This window comes from Marmota monax, unplaced genomic scaffold, assembly GCF_021218885.2.
Source record: "Marmota monax isolate L192 unplaced genomic scaffold, Marmota_monax_Labrador192_F-V1.1 WCK01_AAM20220418_F8-fsc00207, whole genome shotgun sequence".
In the NCBI taxonomy this organism is placed as follows: Eukaryota; Metazoa; Chordata; class Mammalia; order Rodentia; family Sciuridae; genus Marmota; species Marmota monax.
The window spans coordinates 1,441,745-1,465,149 of record NW_026692713.1 but is presented as its reverse complement, the minus strand read 5'-3'; the positions used below and the strand labels follow the sequence as shown (position 1 = coordinate 1,465,149).

Below are 23,405 nucleotides of genomic sequence, written 5' to 3'. Positions count from 1 at the left end.
ACATACTGACTCATATGTAACTACTGGGAAAAGCGAAGCCAGACCTCTCTTTACATCCTAGAGGTAACACAGGCCTCTGAAAAACTGCCAAGAGGTAGGTCAGGTTTAATGCCAGGTCTAAGATTGGAAATCCTCAAAAGTCATTTAAACTATTTGAACCTGTATTTCCCTACTGGTTAAAACGGAGTCAAGAATGTCCTCAACAAAACTGTTGTGAGGATTAAACAAAGGGTGAAAAGGAAATACTGACTCCCCCATTCCATTAATTCTTTTCATCTGTTGCTAATAAATGCAAAATGGTGCTTTTTCCTCCTCGACTCTTCCAGTCTCTTTCCCAGAACTTTTAAGATATTAATTTTTTAAATCAAGAGTACTTTCCTCAGCTTCCATTATTTTCTGTTGTTCCAGCATTCACTCATGCTGGTTCGCCTCTCTGCAATGGGGCTGGTAGTTCTGTCAGGATAGAAACTTGAGTCACCTTTGACTCTTCACCTTCCCACAGCCCGTACTCCATTCATTTTGGAGGCTGATCTAATCTATGACTAGGTCTCTTCAGTCCCTTCTTCACCCCTTTTTACAGACAGCCCCCAGATCCAGCTTCCATCATACATTACTACCTGCATTACAGACACAGCTTCTGTCTCCTCCCCACCCCTCCTCCCAGCCCAGTCCATTCTCCATCAAACAGCTATGGCCATATTTTTAATACAGAGACATTTAATATAGTGCCATTCTTCACTCATCGGAGAAAAGCTTCTTCCTATCCTGGGGATAAAACTGTACTTTGTTGGCAAGACTGCAGCCTACCTCTGCCCACCCTATCTTCCACACTTTCAGCTCTCCACTCGATTCCTGCCCCCAAGTGCCTGCAGCAAGCTCCTTCCTGCCTAGTTAATGGCTACTCATCTTTCAGAGCTCTACATACATTACATCATCTGAAAGATGGCTTCCCTGACCTCCATCCTTTCGTCCAAACTAGATTACATTAGTTCTGTGGACCACCTCCATTCTGTAACTCTCTCGGCACCCTGGTTTCCCCCTCTGAATATCAATTATCACCATTTTGTAATTGTGTACTCATTTGTGAGTGCATTTATTTAGTCCATCCAGATGCAACCTATGCCCTTCTAGTTAGGCCTACATGTGCCGCACAGAGCACAGGGCTGGTATCTCAGTCAGCATCCACAGGATGGTAAATACATAGAAGGGAAAGGACTTCTGGTCCCACCAGTGCCCAGTGCTATACTTAGCATCTGAGACTTGCCTCATAAATGTTAGAATATTTTCAGTTGTATTTTGCTTGCCTATTGTGTTTAGACGATCACTTTGCTAATAGGTGCAAGATGTTTTGAATGGCCTTGGAAGGTTGGGCACAAATGAGTCAGGTATCCAATACACACATCAGTGTGTATCCAATACACACATCCCTATAAGAGGTACCACCGAAAGATGGCTCTGATAATTAAGGGTACTGAGGATGAAGGAAAAAAGAAGAAAAGTAGTTTCATGCCAGAAGGAGTATAAAAGATCAGCCATGTGACAAAGACAAAATATTGGTGTTCTTCAATAGGTACCTGTGGGTGATCTTCATGGTACAAGCGAGGCAGCAGCTTCACCATGACGCACATCATCCCAGGGTGCATGATGACAGCATCACCTTCATCCATCCTGCAGAGAGGGGAAAGCAGGACATCAGATAAGAATGAACATAATCTCTTCTCCATTTTACAGAATATTGGGGATCTTTCTTTCTGAGCCAGACCATGACCCACATTCTCAATTTACCACTTAATTTCCTAAATGACCTTGAATGATCCATCTGAGCTAAATTTTTCCTAATAATATGATGCCCTTATACACTAAGCCACAGTGCGTGGCACAGGGTTCCATGCTCAATGGAAGTTGATTCCTGGCCTTCTTCATTTCTCTCCAAGTATGTGGGAAATTGAGAAGCTCTCACTTTATATTAAACACACACACACACACACACACACAAGCAAACATGCACATACACACATGGGCTTCTGGATTCCTTCATAATGGTGCAAGCACAGTTTGATGTGCCCTATCCCTGAAAGCAATTAAAATCCTGATAGAACTCATGGGCTATGTCTGTGAGTACACTGAAAAGTAAGTGGAGAATGAAGTAGAGGGTGATGAAGAAAGCATGACCTCTCAGTTGTACATTCACCTCTATACTCAAGTTTTGGAAGCTCACCATAACTAGAGATAAACCACCACTTAAGGCTGGCTATTGCACAAGGCAACTGAGGAGTACAAATCACCTTGCAAAGTCCTTGAAAACTGATCTGACACTGGAACTGTGATCCACAGAAGATGGGTAGAAATCAACCTAATAGGTTTATTGCCTCTAAAACAAAATAATCAACATTCATCATAAAATGCCAGCAGTAGCTGGAGTTTGTAACATTCAAAATTCTCAGGATACAACTTGAAATTGATCAACATAAAATAAACTAGGGAAATCTCAGTATCTCTTATGAAAATAGGCAATCAACAGATGTCAATGTTGAGATGACACAGGCATTGAAATTTTCAGACAAAAACCTTTAAAACAGTTATTATTAACCAAAGTCTGAGAAGTAGCAATGACCACTTTTGAAACAAATGAAAAGACAGAAAGCCAACAAAGAAACAAATAATATAAATTTAAAAATTGAAGAATACAGTGACTGAAGTTTTGTAAAACTCATTGAAATGACAGTATAGAATAAAATGAGAAAGGAAATTCCATGAACTTGAAGATAGATGAATCCACATTTTCAAACTGTACTACAAAGAAGAAGATTTTTTTAAAACATGAAGAGTTTCAAGGTAATGAGTCACACTACCAAACTATCCAACTTTCCTGTCATTGAATTCTCAAAGGAGAGAAGAAAGAGTTTGATGTAAAAGAAAAAAAATGTTTGAGAAGTTTTTATACATTCTTTCTTCACATGTGGTAAAACACAAAACCTTAAAGATTCAAGAAACTTAGTAAAACCCAAGAAAAATAAACAAAGAAATTCATGTTCAGGCATATCACCGTCAAACTGATGAGCCCTGAAAAAATGAAAAAAAAAATTGAAACAACCAGAGAAAAACACACAGGGGAACACATACAGGGGAACAACAACTTGAATGATGGTATATTTTTCTCATGAGAAAACGCAAGGCAGGGAAGCAACGTTTTTTAAATATTGCAAAGAAACACACAGAACTAATTCTATACCCAGCAAAAATACTCTTCAGGAATGAAGGCAAAATAAATACATGCCCAGGTGTAGGAAAACAAAAGGAATTTCTTGCCATCAGACTCATTCTAAAACTATTTTTAAATGTTCTTTAGATGGTAGTATGAAAATAATAACAGATGGAAACTTGGTACTCCAGAAATGAAAAAAGAGCAATGGCAACAGAAATGGTAAATATTTGGGTAAGTATAACACACTGCTTTTTTCTTTTCATATTAAATATAAGTATAATGGTTGAAAGAAACATTGTATTCAATGTAATACATTAAATGTAATGCTCATGTTAGATGAGGATAAAGAGAAAGGCATAGTGGTAAGCCTTCTATGATCCACCTGAATTAGACTTTCCAAATTGTGTCTATTCTAATCCCTATTGCAAACACTAAAAACACTAGGCAAAGAAAGATTAGTAAAAAAAACCCCAATGTCCATGAATTCAAATGGAAATCCAGAATATATTCAAACTATGCACCAAAAAAAAAATAACAAGAAAAGAAAAAATAGAAGAACAAAACAGGCAGGGGAGAGAAAACAAAAATGGTAGGCCCAAATTAAAACACATCAATGATTATATTAAATAATCAATAGATATTGTCATAATATGAAAAATAAAGATCAAAGTATAGGCCATTATTAAATATAATGATATAGTCAGTCCTGATGGCGCATGCCTATAATACCATCCGCAAGAGGCCAAGACAGGAGGATCACCAATTCAAAGCCAGCCTCAGCAATGGTGAGGCACTAAGCAACTCAATGAGAGCCTTTCTCTAAATAAAACACAAAGTAGGGCTGCAGATGTGGCTCAGTATTTGAGTATCCTTGAGTTCAATCCCTGGTAACCCTCCAAATACATATATGTATATGTGTATATGTGTGTGTATATATATATATGTATATGTTAATGTATATGGATATATATATACATATATATATGTATATGTATATGTATACACACACAGATATATATAATGATATAGGTAGATTAAAAGTAAAAGGATAGAAAATTTGCTACCAGGCTAACACTAATCAAAAAATAAATAAAGGACAAGGGATGTAGCTCAGTTGTAGATCATTTCCCTAGCATATATGAGATCCTGGGTTACACTGCCAGCTCTGTAAAAAATAAATAATTAAATAAATAAATAAAAGCTGGTATAATTCTATTAAGATCAGAGAAAGAAGTTTCAGATTGAGGAAAACTAGCAGCAATAAACAACTCATATCACATAATGATTAAAAGATTCATAGCCATTCAAAATGTGCAGGTACTTCACAACAGAGTCAAAAATCACAAAGAAAAACTTATATGACTGAAAGCATAATGGCAAATATTCAATTATAGTTGGATATCTTAACATTCTTCTCAATAATTGATAGAAAAGGCAAAGAGAAAATCAATAAATTTATAGACCTGAACAATGTTATCAAGCAAGTGACATAATTGATGTTTACAGATATGCCACTGAACAATTGCAGAATATACATTTGTTAAACAGGCTATATCCTGTGGCATTAAAAAAAGTCAGACTACTTCAAATAAATAAAATCCACAAAGCATGTTCTCAGACCACACAGAATTGAATTAAAAACAAATAATAGAAAGACATCTTTAAAATTTTCAAGTGCTTGAAATTAAACAACATATTTCCAATTAAAATTTGGGTCAAATAAAAAGTTTCAAGAAGAATCTTAAAATATTTTGAGCTTAAACAAAAAAAAAAGAGTATACATTGAATTATTTGTGGGATGTTGCTAAAATTCATAGGATAAAATGCAAACATTAGAAAAGAAAAAAGTCCCAAATTTTAAAAAAAATGAAGCTTCCATCTTCGCACACTATTTTTTAAAAGAAAAAAAATGCAAGTGGAATAAATGCAAAAATAAAGAGCAAAAATCAATAAAATTATAAAATGAAAAACAATACAGAAAATAACTGAAGATAACCTGGTTCTTTGAAAACATTTTGAAAGTTGGGGAATCACTAGCTGAGCTAAAGAGAAAAAGAGAGAAGACACAAAAAAATCAATATCAGAGTGAAAGAAAGAATACTGTATAGACCCCACACATGTTAAAAGGAAAATAAGAAAATACTGTAAATCACTATGCACATAAATTTTACAAGTTAGATGAAATGGATCAACTCTTTCAAAGCCACAAACTACCAAATCTAAAGCAAGAAAGAATGAATGACTTGAATAATTTATAACTATTACATAAACTGAATCCGTAGTTTAAAACCTTTCCACAAAGAAAACTCTAGGCCTAGCATATTTTCACTAGTGAATTTTATCATATAGTTTAAAGAGAAATAACCCCAATTCTATGCAACTTATTTCAAAAACTATAAGAGAAAGGAATATTTCCTAATTCATTTTATGAGATTAGAATTACTCAGATTTAAAAAGCAGAAAAAGATAGTACAAGAAAACTACATTCTAATATCCCTAATGAACATAGATGCAAAAATACTCCAAAAAAGTATTAGAAAATCTATTCTATTTATATATAAAATAAATAAGACAGAACTGGCCAATTTGGCTTATCCCTCAAATGTAAGGCAGATTTAGTATTCAAAAATCAGTCAATGTAATCTATCACATTTATAAATTAAAGTAAAATCTTATGATTATATTATTTAATATAGAGAAAGCATTTGAAGGATTCAAAATCTGTGCATGACAAAAATTCTCAGTCAATTAAGGTATTGCTCATAAGCTTACAATGGGCATTTACTTAAAAAAAACAGTTATTATTATATTTGATGGCAAAAGACTAAGGATTTTCTCCCTAAGATTTAGTCAAAGATGTTCACTTTCTCCATTCTTAGTCAACAAAATGCAGAAACATACAGATTGGAAAGAAGAGATAAAACCGCTACTACTCACAGATACTGTGATTATTCATAGAAAATCCCAAAGAATCTGGATTTTAAAAAACTAAATGAATTTGTAGAACTAATGATTGAATTTAGCAGAATCTCAGGATATGTATAAAGTTTAGTTGATATATAAAATTAATCATATTTCTTTATAAAAGAAATGAAAAATGAAGAAACCAAAACATTTTAAATAGCATTTAGATTAGTGCCCCCCACTAAAGATTACTCAGATATAAATCTAATTTAAGTGTGAGCTCTCTACGTTGAATACTACAGACTTTGATGAAAGAAATCAAAGACCTAAACAGAGAAATATACTACATTTATGTATTGAAAGATTTAATATAGTTCCATTTTCAATTCTCCCCAAATTGATCTATAGATTTAATGTAATTTCAATAAAAATCTCAGCAGAATTTTTGTAGATAGAAGCAAGCTGATCATTAACATTTATGTGGTTCCAGAGCAGCCAAAAGCAAAGGACGTAAAATTCAAAGCAATTTGAAAAGGAAGAATAAACTTTGAGGACTCACATTTGTTAATTTGATGATTTATTATACAGCTACACTAACCAAGACGGTATTGATGAAGGGCTGGACACACAGATCAATGGAATATAGTCCAGAAAAGAACTACATAAATATGACCAACTGACTTTTTTCAAAGATACAAAGACAATTCAGTGAAAAGAGCATAATAATATTTTAAACAAAGGAATTTGGAAAAATCAGACATCCATATATACAAAAAATGAATCTCTATCTAACCTTACACCCTACGCAAAAAGTAATTCAAATGGATTATAGACCTAAAACTCTTTTAGAAGAAAGCATGGAAAAAAATCTTCATGACCTTGGGTTAGGCAAAGAGACTTTAGAGATAATGTAAAAGGTATGACCCATGTTTTAGTCAGCTTTTTCATTGCTATAACCAAAAGACATGATAAGAACAATTACAGGAGGAAAAACTTAAATTTGGGGGATCACAGTTTCAGAGGTCTTAGATGGATGGCTCCATTGTTCTGGGTCTGAGGCTCCCTTTCTTTAGTGGAATTCTGTTTTACAGATATAAAAGTAAAAGCTTTTTTGCAAGTTTGAACTGGTTGAAGGATCTGGCTTGTGGAAGTAAGAAGAGCAATTACATTTGTTAGGGGGAGTGGAAGCAGCCAGAAAAAACAGGCTGAGTTCCGTGATTGGGATGCACAATGCAGTATGTGTTCTGCCAGTTGAAGGACTTCACCTCAGCCCCTGGCAGTGCTCTGGGGAGGAGATAGGACCTCAGAAGGCACAGGCTGCCAGGCACATCCAGGGGGATCTGACCTAAACACCACACACCCAGGAACAAAAATCCCAAAGGAGAAGGTCTCCACTGAGTTCTGCCCTTGGCTTCCAGGCATCCCATAAGCCTTGCTGGTTCTCACATGAATCAAGTCTCCTCCAACCCTGAACTGACTTAGATCGAAATTTTCTACCAGCTTCAAGGATAGGGAAACTTGAAGTCAGAGCTAATTTGATTTAAAGAAAAGTCACATGACATTTCCATCCACCCAACTCTATCTGACTTCCTACCTACTACACCTGCGCATGATGTTTGAGTGAGAAACAAATGGGGGACAGAGATACTTTCATAACTCCATGGCAAAAGGCACTGAAGTTCTACCTCTCCTCTGGGTCCAGCCACTTGAAGTTGCCCTGGAGGTTGCTGATGGCGTTTCCCTTCTGAACATCCACAACTGACTCTTGCCCAGCCCTCAGGGAGTCCTTCAAGTCCCTGCGCAGGTGGAGGGTACCACTGGCCATGCTGTCCAAAAAACTGAAGATCTGGAGGCATCTCTGAATCCTGGGTGGGAGTGGGCAGCGGGAGGAAAAGGCAGCACTCAGGAAATCAGCAAACGGCCTGGCCTTGGTATCAGACCAAGAGTGTCGAGAGGGTCCTTCTTCTACCAGGACCCCAAAACAGCCCAGCAAGTAGAGGTCCTCAGCCAGCTTCTCAAAAAGCCCATTCCTCCTAAAGAAGTCACTGTTGACAGGGTCCAGGTGCAGTGCTGCAGACACAGCACAGAGGGTATGCAGCACCAGTTCCAGTGTCTGGCTGGGGGTCACAGTCCCCCATGCCTGCAGTGGAGGCTCATGGAGAGACCCCTCTAGATCAGACAGCAGGGACAGCAGCCCGTTGAACCCACTGGAGACTCTGAATGCAGCCCGACCTTTGGGGGTCTCTAGGATCCGGAGAAGAGACTAAAACAGCAAAGAGATAAAAATTAGTGAACTTCAAGAGGCAGTTAACACTGAGCTCATGCACACCTGCTCCGAAGCATCCCATGCACTCTGTCCTGATGCTAAACATCAGAAGTCATAGGAGCCATATGAAGGATGTTCTCAAATACTGAGATATCTCTTTTATTCCTCTTATTCTTAGATTTAAGTTTCCCATAAGTGCCTTTTTTCAAAGAGCTCCCCTTGAAACCTGTGCTGATAGGGTTTATCTAACTCTCTGGCTTATATGCATCTCCACCCAAAAAGCTCTCTGATCCCTAGTTCACACTTATCCTACGCCCCCCCAATCCCCTCTTATTCCCCCAATGAAGCCACTTTTACACTACTTCATTTGCTAGAAATGGTCTCAGCTCTCTCCCAGACAGGATAACCACAAGATTGGGAACCACATCTGGCTTATTCACTGCTATGGAACACGGTGCAAACTTAATAACTACTCCCTGCATGAATGGGAACCAACACCATCTCTTTCATGGGAGCTACAATAAAATCCTAAAGAAGCAGTCTATTATTCTCCCTCTCTGGGCAAGCAGGGATGCATCTGTTAAATGATGATATAAAAGCTCATCTTTTCATATCATCTACTTAAAAGATGATATGAAAAGATGAGCTTTCAAGTAGAGAAGGAAAACCCTCAATGAAACAAAATACAGAGGTACCCCATATAGAATAGACCATGTGTGGAGAAAGAATTTAAAGTACTCCAAGTATATTCAGTAAAATCCCTCACCCTCCAGATGGATGAGACTTCTAATGGTCAGATAAATGTTTATTTCTTCCTAAAATCAAATTTTTGCTGAGCCCTTCCAATGCACCATTCATTGCTGCCAGTGTGTGGTTTACACTAGGTATTCAATATACCTTTTTGAAAGGCAGGCAGGCAGGTGGCCAGGTGGGCTATTTTTAAGCAGTGCTCACTCTGAGCTAACTTCACACATTAAAGTGAAGAATGTATGGACAACTTTAGATAAATACTAAAAGCCTGTAGTTTGGTATTTATTGATTAATCACACAAATTGTAGAGGGCCCCATCTAAAACCCGGGCATTTCAGGCATGTTTCCTGGAGAGTGGAGGGTCCTTGTGGTTCCTTTAATAGACTCAAGAGAGATATTTGAGTATTTTATCCTTTCAAATATTTAATGCTGCGGGAAACAAGAAAGGGGACAATCTGGAGTCAATCCAGGATGCTTGAGATAAGGCTCAAAGAGAAAAAAACGAGAAACTCCAAATTTGGGGGAAGGTGACACTGTGACTTCAGTGCATGTTTTTGCTTGGCACATGGAAGTCAGCAGGCAAAGAAGAAACGGGAAGCTCAGGAAAAAAAGGAGAAAACAGTCTTAAAACTCTCCTACATAGAAGGTCAAATAGAAACTTAGTAAAGTTATAAGTAATGATTAAAGATGAAACCATGCACTTTTGATGGGAAAGGTAACTTTCCAGCTGCATCTCTAAAATGCTGGTACCCTAACCTAACAGGAGTTTCTCCCTGTAACAATATAATGGGTGCTCCCGTCACTCAAATTTTGTTGTTTAAAGTGATATTTCATTACAAGAATACCAAGCAGCTTTTTGGGTAGTCAATCCCATGTGTGAGCTAAAACAACATGAGCCTGGATCATGTTGATGCACACAGATGAGAATTCTCTCAAAGACTCTCAAAAAAAAAAAAATTATCTCAAAGACTCTCAAAAAATGGTCAAGATCCACTTAATATACTTCGACTACCCAATCTATGACATTTCAAGAAATCAAAAAACAAAATTAATATTATAGTAACTAGGAAAATCTATGAAAGGCCAAATTCCACAGTTTTGTTCAAAATGGATAAATAATATAAAATGAGAAAGAAATATTTATCTTTACCAATATGGGATGATAGATCATTTCCCAGTTAGAGAAAACATCTGTCATGTGGTGGTTAGATCAATGATAATCCACCACAGCAAAGAAGGACCAGTATGGGGAAATCAGTTGCCATTTTGGAATTTGAAAAAAAGAGTTAGCATCAGAGCCACCCACCAAAGGAGATTCAAATCAGAGTCATGGGATAGACTTCAGGTAAATGGACTTTCCATACCGCCAGAAAGATGGAGGCAAAAATAAAATATGAAGGATGTGGCAATGACAGTGCTTTCTCCTTGTGGTGAGAATATGCCCTCACATTGTGAATTTGGCTCAAAATCCAGGAAAGATTGGCATTTGTAGACATGTCCTTAAAGACAAAAATTAAGATTGCTAGAGCAAAGTTCTTTCAGAAACGGTGATGCTCAGAAAATGTAAAAGCCTATGGCGAGCACTAAGCAAGGCCTTTCTGTGTGTAGACAGTCACCACAGCCACTTGCTTCCACCCCACACTCCTCACCCTGAGGAGCCTGGGGCTGTGAGAGGCCAAGGCAGACACCACATCTGTACTGCCAGGCATGCACAACTCTCTCCTAATAAAGAATTATTTCTTCAGCTGAGCAGGAAACTCACTATAATGTTGAAGCTCGTGAAGGTTTGGTCACTTTCCTTCCAAATGATGACTTACATGGTGGAAGGAACACTGCTGAACTATACGCAGTGTTTGAAACTATATACATTGTTTGAAACTGAGCTTGTGCCTGGTCACAGGACACAGGCCACCAAAAATAAATCAATCACAAAGACATTGGTAAATTTAAAGCTGTACGATTCTAAACAGTCTCAATTCAATTGAGAGGTTTTGATGGCTCTTAAGACAACTAGGAGGTTGGTTTCAAGCACTGGAATGAATGGAGCTCTTCAGTTTATCCCATGACACATGACAAAACATACCAAAAAGGAGAATGATTCAAAAACAAAACTAATCAGATTATAGCCAATTGTCTGAGTGCTTCATGACCACTGAAAGCCCACTCTTCTCTCCAGAAACCACCTTCCAATTGTCCAAATTGATGTCTGATATTGCTTAGAAGGATTCCATCCTTCTAAGAGTGTTGAAAACAGATATATTTTTAAGAGACACAACCCGATAATAATCCTCATCATGATCTGTGTCTCTCAAAGGGACTGTCACCTGTAACTCCTAGCTGGTTGTTTTCTTTTCTGCTTGGGAGGGGGAAGAGGAAGGAATGGGCTATCCTTAATTGTTGCTTTGTTTGATTTATTAAATTCAGAGTCATTATCTAAAATGGGGGTAATCTCATTAGAACGTAGACTGTTCTATTATTTCTTGGGATGGGGTTAATTTCATATTTGCAGAGTCATAAAGTAAAGAGTTCAAAATCCAATTACAAAGGCTTAATTTCATAGCAACTAAAGAGAAACATTTCTATCATAAAGGAAAATAAATACTTCACTACTTCGGGAAACGATTTGTCAGGAACTGGGGGCCTAGGAGGAGGGTCTCCATTACTGTCATTCAACTTTACATGATAATGCATCACATAGGGTTTCCAGTCGGTGGAAGGGAGTAAATTTAATCAGCTGAAGTCAAAGTAATCAGGCTAGGGTTGACACATTTCAAGAAAGGTCAGCGTTAAGCACATTTTCTCATCCTTAACTCAGTTACCATGCCATCGTCTCTGAGTTAGTATTCCTCCAGCTTGAATCTATAAAATGGATGTCTGCTGCAAAGCGCTAACTATGTTAGGACTAACAGGATTTATTTCACATTCTATTATTTGTTATTCCTCATAATTTTCCATGTGTCATGCTGGAAGACTGGTGAGGTAATGTGATTAAAGCTCAGAGTTGAACAGCTAAATGTATATTAGCAAATCAATCTGAATTTGTGCATAACCCAATCAAGGTCCCACCGGCCATGGAGAGGAAATTCATTTGCCTACATTATTCCTTAACTCAGTTATCATTTGGGAGAATTGGTGGTGCAGTCACATGTGACTTCAGTGTTGGTATGGAAGCACCACTGGATTTTGGAAACATCTGCCCTGAATTAGTCTTCTCCAGAGTGGCTGGCAGATTTTGCCACAAGGAAGGGACACTGGAACAATGCCATGTTGGGAATGCATTTCAGAGGTAGCAACCCTTTACCACCAACCCCTTTGTATTTGTATAAGCCAGCATTTCCCCCTCATCCTCTGTCTGACCCACTCTGTGGATAGTACCTGTGGGCATAGCCAGGCCTTAGCTTCTAGCAAAGGAGATATAGCCAGAAGGAGTTCATTTCAAATCTTTGCTCCCAAAGTTCCAAGGGATTCCCAAGATGATTGAGAAACAATTGCAGATCCCACATCAGATTCCATCAAACATTCACTAGATACTCATGTTACTCAGTGGTAGGCAAATCTGGGATAGGCTCGGGGGGCCCATCCTGCTCCACTGCTCACTGGAGCAGCAATGTGTTAACAGCCCTAGTCCTCAGAGGGCAATGGCAGCTCCTGGGGCCTCCCAACTGCCCAGCAGTGACTTGGTACATGGGGAGAAGATGGCACATTGAGCACAGGCTATGATTTTGTTAAATAAGCTCTCTGAGCGTTCGTTCTTATGTGCTCTCTTGATAGTGTGATTCTGAAATGATATTGAATCTGTAAAACACCATAATGGCTTTACATTGCTAATTCTAGAAATTCAGTCCATTACCCAAGGGCTAACACTCCAATAAGAAGCCTCTGGGCTATTGAGTAAACAAGATGAACTCTCCAAGAGCAAAGCAGAGCACTTCTTCTGTATTAGACACAAAAATGCTTTTATTCTCCAAACAAAGTAAAAGAGAAATTTTTTTCTTCTCTGAATCTGTTTGACTTTCAATATGAAAGTGTCAAAAACGATTGTTCACCCTGTCAAAAGCCACAGTCCTGACTGCTCTCATGGTACTTTTCCTTTTCCTGTAAGAACACATAAAATAAAACTGAACACAGACATGAGGAGGAAATGAGATAAACAGCCTGCCAAGGTGGGAAAATCACTCATTTTTCAGTTGCTAGTCTTGGATTCAGACTAACTTCAACACTTACAGTAATTATCAATGAAGTGCTCTATCTAGACTCTCTCTGCCTATAACACTGGAAAACGGGGCCACCTGAATCTAAGGTCTTTCCCAGCACTAAATTTTCATCAACTCTTTTTGTTTTGTTTTGTTTTTGCTTTATGATGCCCCTACTTCACAAAATCACTGGGCTGTTCCAAAAGACATTTAACTTTCCTTTTTTGCTTCATAGAAATCACTGCCACTGATTTTTTTTTTCCATGTAGTGAAATCATTGTTTGGGTTCCTGTTATCTGTGAAGCACATGATAGTCATGTTCACAATGTCACTTTTATATGAGTCACTCATTGCTTCGGCCAAGCCAACCCCTGCAGGCTTAGGCCTTGTGAACAGGCAAAGTTCACACCAATGTCTGATATTGGCTCTGCAGAGAAACAAAGTATGTCAAATGATTCAAACACCATCCTCTACGTGTTCAGAAAGGTTTTGTCCAGAGACATCCATAAGTAAGCTAGATTGATGGTTTACTAAATTTTGGGAGTCAGAGAAGTTTGTACTTTTTTTTTTAATTCACCAAAAATTGGGTATGACATTCTAAGAAAACATAAGCATTTGGGATTGTGCTACATATACATGTGAGAAGTCCAGGTCCACTCCCCAAGGGATATTTACATTTATTTCTGCTCTGTCCCCAAATAGAATAAAACCAAAGAAAAGAGAATTTTTTTAAAAAAAGTATAAATCCATAAACATTAAAGAAGTGAAGGAAAGGAATGGTAACAAAATTGTGAGAGCCATAAGACAGACAGAATAGTAGGGTTAGTATTTTGTTATATTTCTTTAACTAAATTAAGGTAATTTGTTAATTATTAGCAATAGCATAAAAACATATACTCCTCTGTTATCCAAATGTTACAACCAAGTCTCATTTGTCCCCATGTACCTGCTGCTCCCACACCTTTCACTGCCTTTTGCTCCCTTTATCTCTTCTGAGAGCTTTCCTCAAACAGGTAAAGCAGAGCTGATCTCCCTTACTTTTCTTTTTCATAGCAGGCTGTGCCCAATGGCTAACCAAGGCATCTACCACACTATAATACAACCCATGCTCACTTATTATGAGCACTCTTCTCTGAGCTCCCACAGGCCCAGGTTAGTATTTCATTCTATTGTATATCCAGGCATTCTGTATCAGGCCTGGTAATTGATAGATGCTCAGTAAGTAGAGTCAACAAGGCAGTTGTTTAACCACCAATGATTTGAGCTCCACTTTCACAGTTTACAATGTTGCTGGGAACCAGCTGCCTACATGGGGACTACATTTCCTGGAACCCCTGACATTCAAGTGAGTCCTCTCCAAAGTTCTGTCCATAGAAAATTAGACAGAAATTAACACATGGCAGTTCCAGGTCTGAATGAAAATGCCTTCTGCATTTTCCATGGTAGTTCTTCCCTTGTGTGCTAGCTGAGTTAGAAGGCCAGGTGTCAGCTGTGCCTGAATGGCAGCCACAATCATTGATTGGATTCTATGAAAAAAGGAAAGTCTAATGTATCAGACAACTGAGAATGTGAGATTTATTTGTTATAGCAGCTAACACTGCCTAACACAATGCACTACCTAATATAGTGGCCAACTAAATGAACCAAAGCCTGAACAAATGTGTATCATTTGGTAAATACCTATAGAAAAGCCAATCACAAAAAGGAACTTGAAATTACCTTCAGGAGGTCCAGTTTTAGCTGCAGCTCCCCCTGAGTGGATGAGCACAAAGCACCAACAATGATGCTCATATACTCTTCAGCATTGATGACTGAGAGCTGCTCCAAGATGCTGAGTGAGGCTCCCCGGTAGCACTCATCGTCCAGGAAGATCTTGATGAAGGGCACCATGCCATGGTCTTTCAGGACAACTGGGGACCAGACAGACAAGATGGGGCTGGAGCATGGAGGCTTGGTACCTCAGTTTCACTCTTAAGGAATGCTTTGTCTTTAAACTCGTTTTGCTACATTTTAAGTATTCTCTTTTGCTTATTGGTATGCCCGTTATAAATTAAAATGAAAAAGGAAGAGAGAAAATATGAAGCTGAAAATTTTTAAAAACTGCTTTCTTCATCATTGAGAATCCTATTTTGGGGGGGAAAGTTTTTCATCAATATCTCCATAGGAGATAAGTTTAAGATAGGAGAAATAAGTTCAAGACAACTATAGTTAAGAACAATGTCCTATAGTCTTGTAGGAAAAAAGAGGGAGAAAAAAAATGCCTTCTTTTTAGAAACCTAGGTAATGCAAATTTTAACTAGATCTCCCTTGCCCTTTGTTTCCCTATGACTTGATAGTCCAGAGAGTCAATACTCTCTTTTTTCTGCTAAAATTCTTGCAGAAAACAAACTAGAATCTGAGAACATATTTAATTTCTGGGTAGTTTCTTGGGGAGAAAATAAAGGAAACCAAGTTGGTGGTATGCTCTTGTTTAAAAGTAATCCTAAACATTTTTTCTTCCCCAGAATTGATATTTGGAGTAGTTCATGTGGAGTAAAAACTAGGCAGTACTTGCCCAAACTAATGTGGATTTGAGAAGCTCAAGTCTGTAATGCAGAATTAGTTTAATTGTGGGCTGAGTACTCCCCTACCTGACCATCCCCATGGAGGCTTGCTGAAATGGTAGCTTCCTCAGCTCTACCTTGACTTACTACTAGTTAAATGTCTGAGAGTGAGCTGAGGAATATAAACTTTAGCCCCTCTGGGGAATGTTTTATAGTCTAATGTTAGAGACTTTCCTTTTCTATAATGAAATAATAGCTTTTTACATTTAGGATAGTTAATCTATAAGAACCTCAGATAAAGATACCTAAATCACAGAACACACTGCCCATTGATATGACTGTTGGTATATGTTTAACATTATTTTAAATATATGTATGTATGCATGCATGTGTGTTGCACATACTTTCTTAAAAATATAGAAACAACATGTGATCTTAGAAAGCTAAAAAAAAAGTGGAGAGGGGAGTCTGGGGATGGATAGAATTTCTAAGATTACCCTGGCCAGGAGTATGTCCAAATTATATTTCTTAAAAAGGACTAACTTCCTTTAATTGTCTTTACCTCTTTAGCTGTTTCCTTTTCTCTTTTTGGATCTATAGTCATTGTAACAGAATATTAATGGGTTTTACTTGAAAAGAGGGAAGGGGCTCTGTAATTCCCATTAATTTAGAAACTGCTAGATTAAGTACAGTCTCTTTGCTCACCAACCTTATGCATAACCTTAGAGTAAAAAGTGTCAACCAAGATATCTATCAATTTACTTTGGTCACTGAACATCAACCAGCAGATGGACATTATACATAGCATTAGTATTGATTATTCCCTGAATATAACTTTTGAAAATTCATGTAGATAACCAGGAAATAATTAATATTTTACTAAATAATGACAAGGCAAAGTTGGTACCATTCTTACCTGCATTCCGAACTGAGCCTTTCAGAAGTGCGACCACAGTTCTCAGCATCACACAGGTGAGTTCTCTTTCTGGATCCTGAATGCCAGGACTATACTCTTTGTTTCCTATCATATTAAAGAATCAACAAAAATCCAAGTATACATTAACTTCATTAGTTTCTATTCTCTTAAGTAGATGTGAATACAATACTTCTATTATAAGGGAGTGTGAACCCCAATTCTTGAGATATGACACTACTACCCCCAAAAGCAGTGGTTCTCCAATGTGAGCATTATCAGAATCCCCTAGTTGGATTATTGGTAAAATCCAGAACTTCGTGCTGGGTCCCATCCCCAGAGGTTCTGAATTAGTAAGTCTGGGATGAGAGCCTACAAATTTCCTTTCTAATATGTTCCCAGGTGATGCTGATGAGGCGGGTCCACTGATCATGCTTCACTTTAAGAAGCAATGCCTCGACTTCTTGATTCTCTTTTCACCACTTTTATAGTTCACCATCATCCCTGGGAGAGAGTACAGCTCATACCCAAGCCATTCAGAAGCTCAAGAGATTTGAGGATAAGATATGTCCCCACTAAATCCACAAGGGCAAAACCAGGTTTCTGTTCACCATTGAATCCCAGTACCAGAAAAGTGCCTAAACAAGTGGGAAGCTCAATACATGCTTGGAGAATCAATAAATAAATGAGTAAAAAGTATGGCTTATTACCAGGAGACAGAATACCTATGAATAAACAGAGCACAAAGTAAGACTGACTACATTAGCTCGCTAAAAAGCTCAAATTCTCCTAGAAATGCTCATAAGTCTGGGATGAGACTTAGAAGCAAATAGATGACAGAAAGCAATATCAAATTAGAACAATACAAAAACATTTAAAAACAAAGACTGCAAAGATTTCTCAGTTAAATGCCAAGGAAAGCTAATTTGCTAACTTTATTCATGACCAGATTTAGGGCAAAAGTTTGCCATGGCTTGAATGTGTCCTCCAAAATTCAAGTGTTAAAAACTTAATTATGCATTAATAATATTTGAAGGTGAGGCTTTTGAGACATAATTAGGTTTAGATGAGGTCATGAGAGTGGAGACCCTGTGATGGGATTAGTGACCTTATCAGAGGAGAATGAGAGATCCAAGAATGGAATGCTGGATCCTTTGTCCTTTGCTGCCCTCCACCATGTTTTGATGGAAAAAGAATGCCTTCACTAGATGCTTGCACCATGATATTGACTTCCTAGCCTCCAGAAGCATGAGCTAAATAAACTCCTATTATTTATAAGTTACCCAGTCTATAGCATTATGTTATAATGATAGAAAAGGGACTAAGACAAAGCTACTAAACAAATAACAAAACTGTCCAGGGCCTGGCCCCAAGGACCAGACACACAAAGCATTCTGGAAGCCCATTGTCCTCAGTCCTGATCAGACTTGAAAATATTCTCAGGACAGGATAGGTCTTTTCTGGCCTCTAAAAGGTGCCCACGCTCTTCCTGGAGTATCTACCTCAGTCTTCCATGCAACACCATGAAAATGTAGGGATACAGAAATTAACCTTGTCTGAGCACCTGCTATGTACCAGGCACAGCAATGGGGCCTTTTTCTTTAATTCTCAGAAGATTCCTATGATATAGCTATTATCAACATGTTACAGAGAGGGAAGCAAGTCCAAAAAGACAAAGTAACTTTGCTAAGACCTCTCCATTTGTAAGTAATAAGGCCAGGATTGCAGCTCAATCCTTATTATTGTCTGGCTCCAACACCCATGATCTCTCCCTCTGCTTCTTCTCCTCAGATAGACTCAGGAAATAAACAGGCTGATGATGATCTTGGCTTAAGTCTGAAGCAGATTTCCAAAAGCCCCAAAGGCCAGAGAGTCCCCAGGTATTCCTAGCCTGTGCAGTGGGACAAGGAGAGGAGAAAAAGGTGAGGAGAGATAAACAGCCAGGTTCTTGTGTTCTGGGGTCTCTCCTCCAGGCTGATTTCACAGAACAGCAGATGTATACAGATCAAGGAAAAGACAAGAGAAATAGGAAAAGGAAGTTTTGTGCCCTATTTTCCATCTGAAAATCACTGGAGGTAGGGGCTACAGAGTCCCATATACAGGGTCCCCAGCAGGGTATATGGCTGGGAGATGGTAAAGAAATTAAAGGGCCCAACGCCCATTCATATGCACTTCCATGAGGACATAAGGCACCCCAAAGTGTGCCTTATGTCACTTCGGGTTGCTGAAGTTGAGACCCTGGAGTGCAGGGACTGAGGCAAGAGCCAGGGGTACAGCCAAGAAGGCACAAGTGGCTGCCCAACAGGGCACACAAAGTGGTACCAAGACTTGGAGGTCCTGGTGACCCCTTTGCCAGTGGGGAACCATCAGACCAACAGTGTGGAGTGAGCAAGGCCATATCTCAGAAGATCCTTAAAGAGCAGAGCTCTTCCAGAAGCCTAGAGCTCTCCAGCTCCCATTACCCTTTGCATTACTGAAGATCCACAGGTCCCCAGCTATCTCCCATCTACATACCCAGACAGTGTCTAGGGTGGGAGATATTTAAAAACCAAGTATACTGGGTTAGTCCCAAGTGCATTCTAAAGTTGTATCCATCCCTTTTCCTTCTCATGGGGAAGACTGGGAAGCCTGCCTACTCTTTGTGATGCCATGTGTCTCAGGGACACCTTCTCTGACCTTCATGATGCCCAGTGCCATAGGCATGCTTACATTCTCTGTCACATCAATGGGTTTTTGGGTTGGCACACAGACCAAGCCTGGCTAATACTGATCCCAGCCCACTTTCCCATCCCTCCCTATTCTGAGGCTGCACCTGACTTCCTCATGATCTTGGCCTGCTTTCTCAGCTGGGCCAGCAGCAAGCCCAGCAGCCCTGAGTCCCTGAAGATGTCATTGAAGAGAGGGTCACTGCCAGTGATCTTGAGGATGCTCTGCAGTGCCACAAGGGTACAGGATGGCTCAGGGCTCTCCTTGATCAGACGCTGCACCTTCTGCAGGATCTCATGGGGCACGTAGCACATCTTGAACACCAGTGACTCCAGGAGCTGGAAAAATTGCACCTGCACTGGGGTCGGCTTCAGGGGTACAATCTCCACAAACTGTGAGATGGGCTGCAGGGTCCACTCCAGAAGGAAGAAATTCCGAGGGTTCCAAGCCCACATGGTCTTGATGGCCAACAGGACTTGCGTGCAGAGGACAGCATCATTGGCTTTGTGGAAAACACTCTGCAGAACCTGGAAGGCCTGCAGATTCTTAACACTCACCCCTAAAGATGAAAACAAGAATAATCCTGCAAGTCATTTCTCCCATTAGAAATATGAGCTTGCATTATCATTAGAACACCCTATTTGAAGTTTCTATTTTCTAGGTCTTGTGTATATGCATCTATCAAAATCCAAAAAGGTCATCCATTCAGGATATGAAAAAGGCTGGAGCTGCATCGTCAAAGATTTGTTGGCTAATAGAGCACTCTAACTGTGGCCACTATGAACCAAGATGTTCTAAAACTGTCAAATACACACTGGAGTTCCAAGAGAAAGTTGGAAGAAAAGAAAGCAAACTATCCCATGAAGAGTAATTTGCATTGGCTGCACGTTGAGGTGTTACATTTTGGATATATTGAGATAAATAAAATACATGACCAAAAATAATTTAACCAGTTTCTTCTTATTTGAAATTACATGATTTGACTTACATTGTGTTTCATTGGCCAGAGCTAGTCTGGGAGAATTATTTCCAATTGATTAAAATCAAATGATGACAAAGATGACCAAGCAAAATCAGTTTCATTTCTAGATAAGCCGTTAAAGAATATACCTTCCTAACTCGCACGGCCTTTTTCTCCAGCTGAAAGGCAACTCTCATTCTCTCTCATCTAGGAGATGCTTCATCAGAAAGCTCTTTGCCTATAGCCCTCTCTCCTTGGATACCAGAGAAGTTTCTGAAACTGAAATCTCTGGTCCAACATTCTCCTGAACCTTATCCATGTCCCTGTGCATCTGCTGAAGCCCACCCAGTGGCCCTTCTTAAGCTGGCCCCTATGGCTTTTCACTCTTCGGCCTCGGCTCTGCAGCAGCTCCCCCTTCCTCAGACTCACCCAGCTGTTTGAGGCCACATTTTTTTCCGTAGACAGTACTTCCTACCTTTAAAGTCTTCCCTTTCATTTCAATCTGGAACAATCACACTTAGCCTTCAAAACCCCTTCCACCAGGCACCTCTGTGCAGGGTTTCCTTACTGACCCATGGGATGTCACAGCTGTGTCAGATGCATTTGTCAGCCAGTTCTCTAGCAGAATATATTCAGTGTGTACACAAGGGTCTCTAAAGAGAAGCTTAAGGGAGCAGGTACCTGGCCTGTTCACACTGGCACCTACGTGGCACCCATCTGGTGCCACAATTAACCAATCACATCTCAAAGTACTAAGAAGAGAAGTCACTGACTCTGAGCCTAGGTGGTTGATTCAAGATCAGCCTTCATCACAAATATTAGAGTCTCCACGAGGTGGGTGGTGGAATCAGAGAACTCCTCCAATCTTTTCCTTTATTAAGCAATATTTCTTCTGAATTCCACACAAAACAAACTTCCTCATTGTAAAAAGCTGTAGTTGCACATCTGAGTAAGTGTATAAAGGGGAGGTTTCATACTCACAGTTCATTTCCCCAAAGGCTATGTATGGCCATATCAGACTCTCCTACCTTAACAGGTAAACACAGAAAAAGGGGGGACCTGCATAGACTTATCAGGGCACAGCATTGACTCCATTGGGGTTACCCAGAGACACAAGAAGGACCCACCAGAAGTCTCACGATGGAACTTGAAGCCTTCAAGCTGAGGGTAAGTGACACTGTCAAACACCTTCAGCTCTGACCTCCCACAGGTTGTCAGCCACACCACTAGTCCAACAAGCTCCTCCAGGTGGGGGTCCACTTCACCCTGAGTCAGTCCGTCGTACCTGTAGGGACAGATGAGGCCATCTCCCTGCACTTCTTGCATGGAGCAGCCACATTTGTGCATGGTGCTCCTCACAAGGATACAGAGGTAATACAGATCTGTCATATTGGAGAAGACCCCAAAGATCTCAAGCCAGAGGCACCATGTCACCAAAGACAAAGAGAGCATCCTGGATAAATGCTATTATGTTTGCAAACTTCAGCTAAATAAGTGCAACCAGAATACAATAATCTCCTTTTATTGGTGTTTTGCACTCCAAAGTTGCAATTACCCCTGATCAATCATGGCCCTAAAATATTAACTGGAAAGTTCCAGACACAAACCATTCATAAGTTTAAAATACCTTTTCTTAGGGAATATTTTCATATAATTATTCTATTTTAGGATTTGTTATTGCTGTTATACATTTATTGCACCCAATTTATAAATTAAATTTTATCATAAGTATGCATGTACAGGAGAAAAAAATAGTACATCTAGCATTCAGTTGCAGGCATTCACTTGGGATCTTGGAACATATTCCCTGCCCATAAGGAAGAAGTAATATCTAAAGGAACCTGTGAAAAACTACAGCTCTGTTCAGAGAATGACTGCTTTCTAGGCTGGATTCTCAAAAGACATGAGCTTAGAGCATGAGTAAAGAAGGGGCACTTCCAAAATGAGTCAGTATTTCCAAAGAGCAATGAAACATCATGAGAAAGAACTAGGTTTCAGTAGATTTCCTCGTGCTTACCATAAGGTTGAATATTGCTTTGATTTTAGTTACTTATGTACAGGTGAGCTACCTTGCTCTGCTCATGAGGAAGAGCCTCTTCAGTCTCATTTCACCTCTGCAATTTCAACAGGAAAAGGTGCTTGCAGTGTGGCTTCCATTAAAGCAGCGAGGAAAGACAATGAGCTGAAATGGGTGCTTCCCCCACACCTCCTACAACAGGCTTATTTCTACCTCCTGCCTTCTACAAGAAGTCTGGGAAGAGTTGACCAGTGATTGAGCCAAAAAAATGTGTAGACAATATCGTATATACGACCAAAGTGGCCATAGCCAGCTAATCATGGTCTAGACTAATGTGAAATGTGATGCACCCACAGAGGGACATTTATTCCTACCATCCCTTTGGAGCAAGGCCCTCAGGTTTTTGCCATTTAATCCCATTCCAGTGGAGACTGAACTGAGGGACTTCAGTACCTCTCATCCAAGTCACTCCCTCTAGGTTCAAAACCTTGCTCTGTTGTGAAGTCCAGTGGTAACTTACACCCTAAAGAGGAGAAGCAAAGCAAAGCCCAGAGGAAGACACATCAGAAAGAGAAATTAGGAAAACTATCCCATTCACAATAATCTAAAAAAAATAGGAATCAGTCTAACAAAAGAGGTGAAAGACCTCTACAATGAAAACTACAGAACACTAAAGAGAGAAACAACGGAAAGACCTCCCATGATCTTGGATAGACAGAATTAATAGTATCAAAATGTCCATACTACCAAAAGCATTATATAGATTCAATGCCATTCCCATCAAAAGTCCAGTGATATTCTTCATGGAAACAGAAAAAGCACACATGAAATTCATCTGGAGAAACAAGAGATCCAAAATAGTGAAAGCAATCTTTAGTGAGAAAAGCGAAGCAGGAGGCATCACAATACCAGACCTAAAGTTATATTATACAGCTACATTAGCAAAA

At 39.3% G+C, this 23,405-nt stretch overlaps 1 protein-coding gene across 11 annotated transcripts in view; it reads right to left on the bottom strand.

The window, feature by feature from the left end:
• Positions 1-23,405, bottom strand: part of Wdfy4 (WDFY family member 4) — a 282,996-nt gene that overhangs the window by 209,523 nt on the left and 50,068 nt on the right. For all 11 annotated transcript variants that reach the window (XR_006852139.2, XR_006852140.2, XM_046446708.2 and 8 more), the window contains exons 8-13: positions 21,569-21,726; positions 19,587-20,039; positions 16,778-16,882; positions 15,038-15,228; positions 7,795-8,372; positions 1,575-1,668 (exon numbers count right to left, since the gene is read on the bottom strand). Coding sequence is in view for 9 of the 11 variants with exons in the window: in XM_046446708.2 (XP_046302664.1) it covers positions 1,575-1,668; positions 7,795-8,372; positions 15,038-15,228; positions 16,778-16,882; positions 19,587-20,039; positions 21,569-21,726 (1,579 nt within the window). In the remaining 2 variants the exon portion in view is untranslated. The remainder of the gene's footprint in view (positions 1-1,574; positions 1,669-7,794; positions 8,373-15,037; positions 15,229-16,777; positions 16,883-19,586; positions 20,040-21,568; positions 21,727-23,405) is intronic.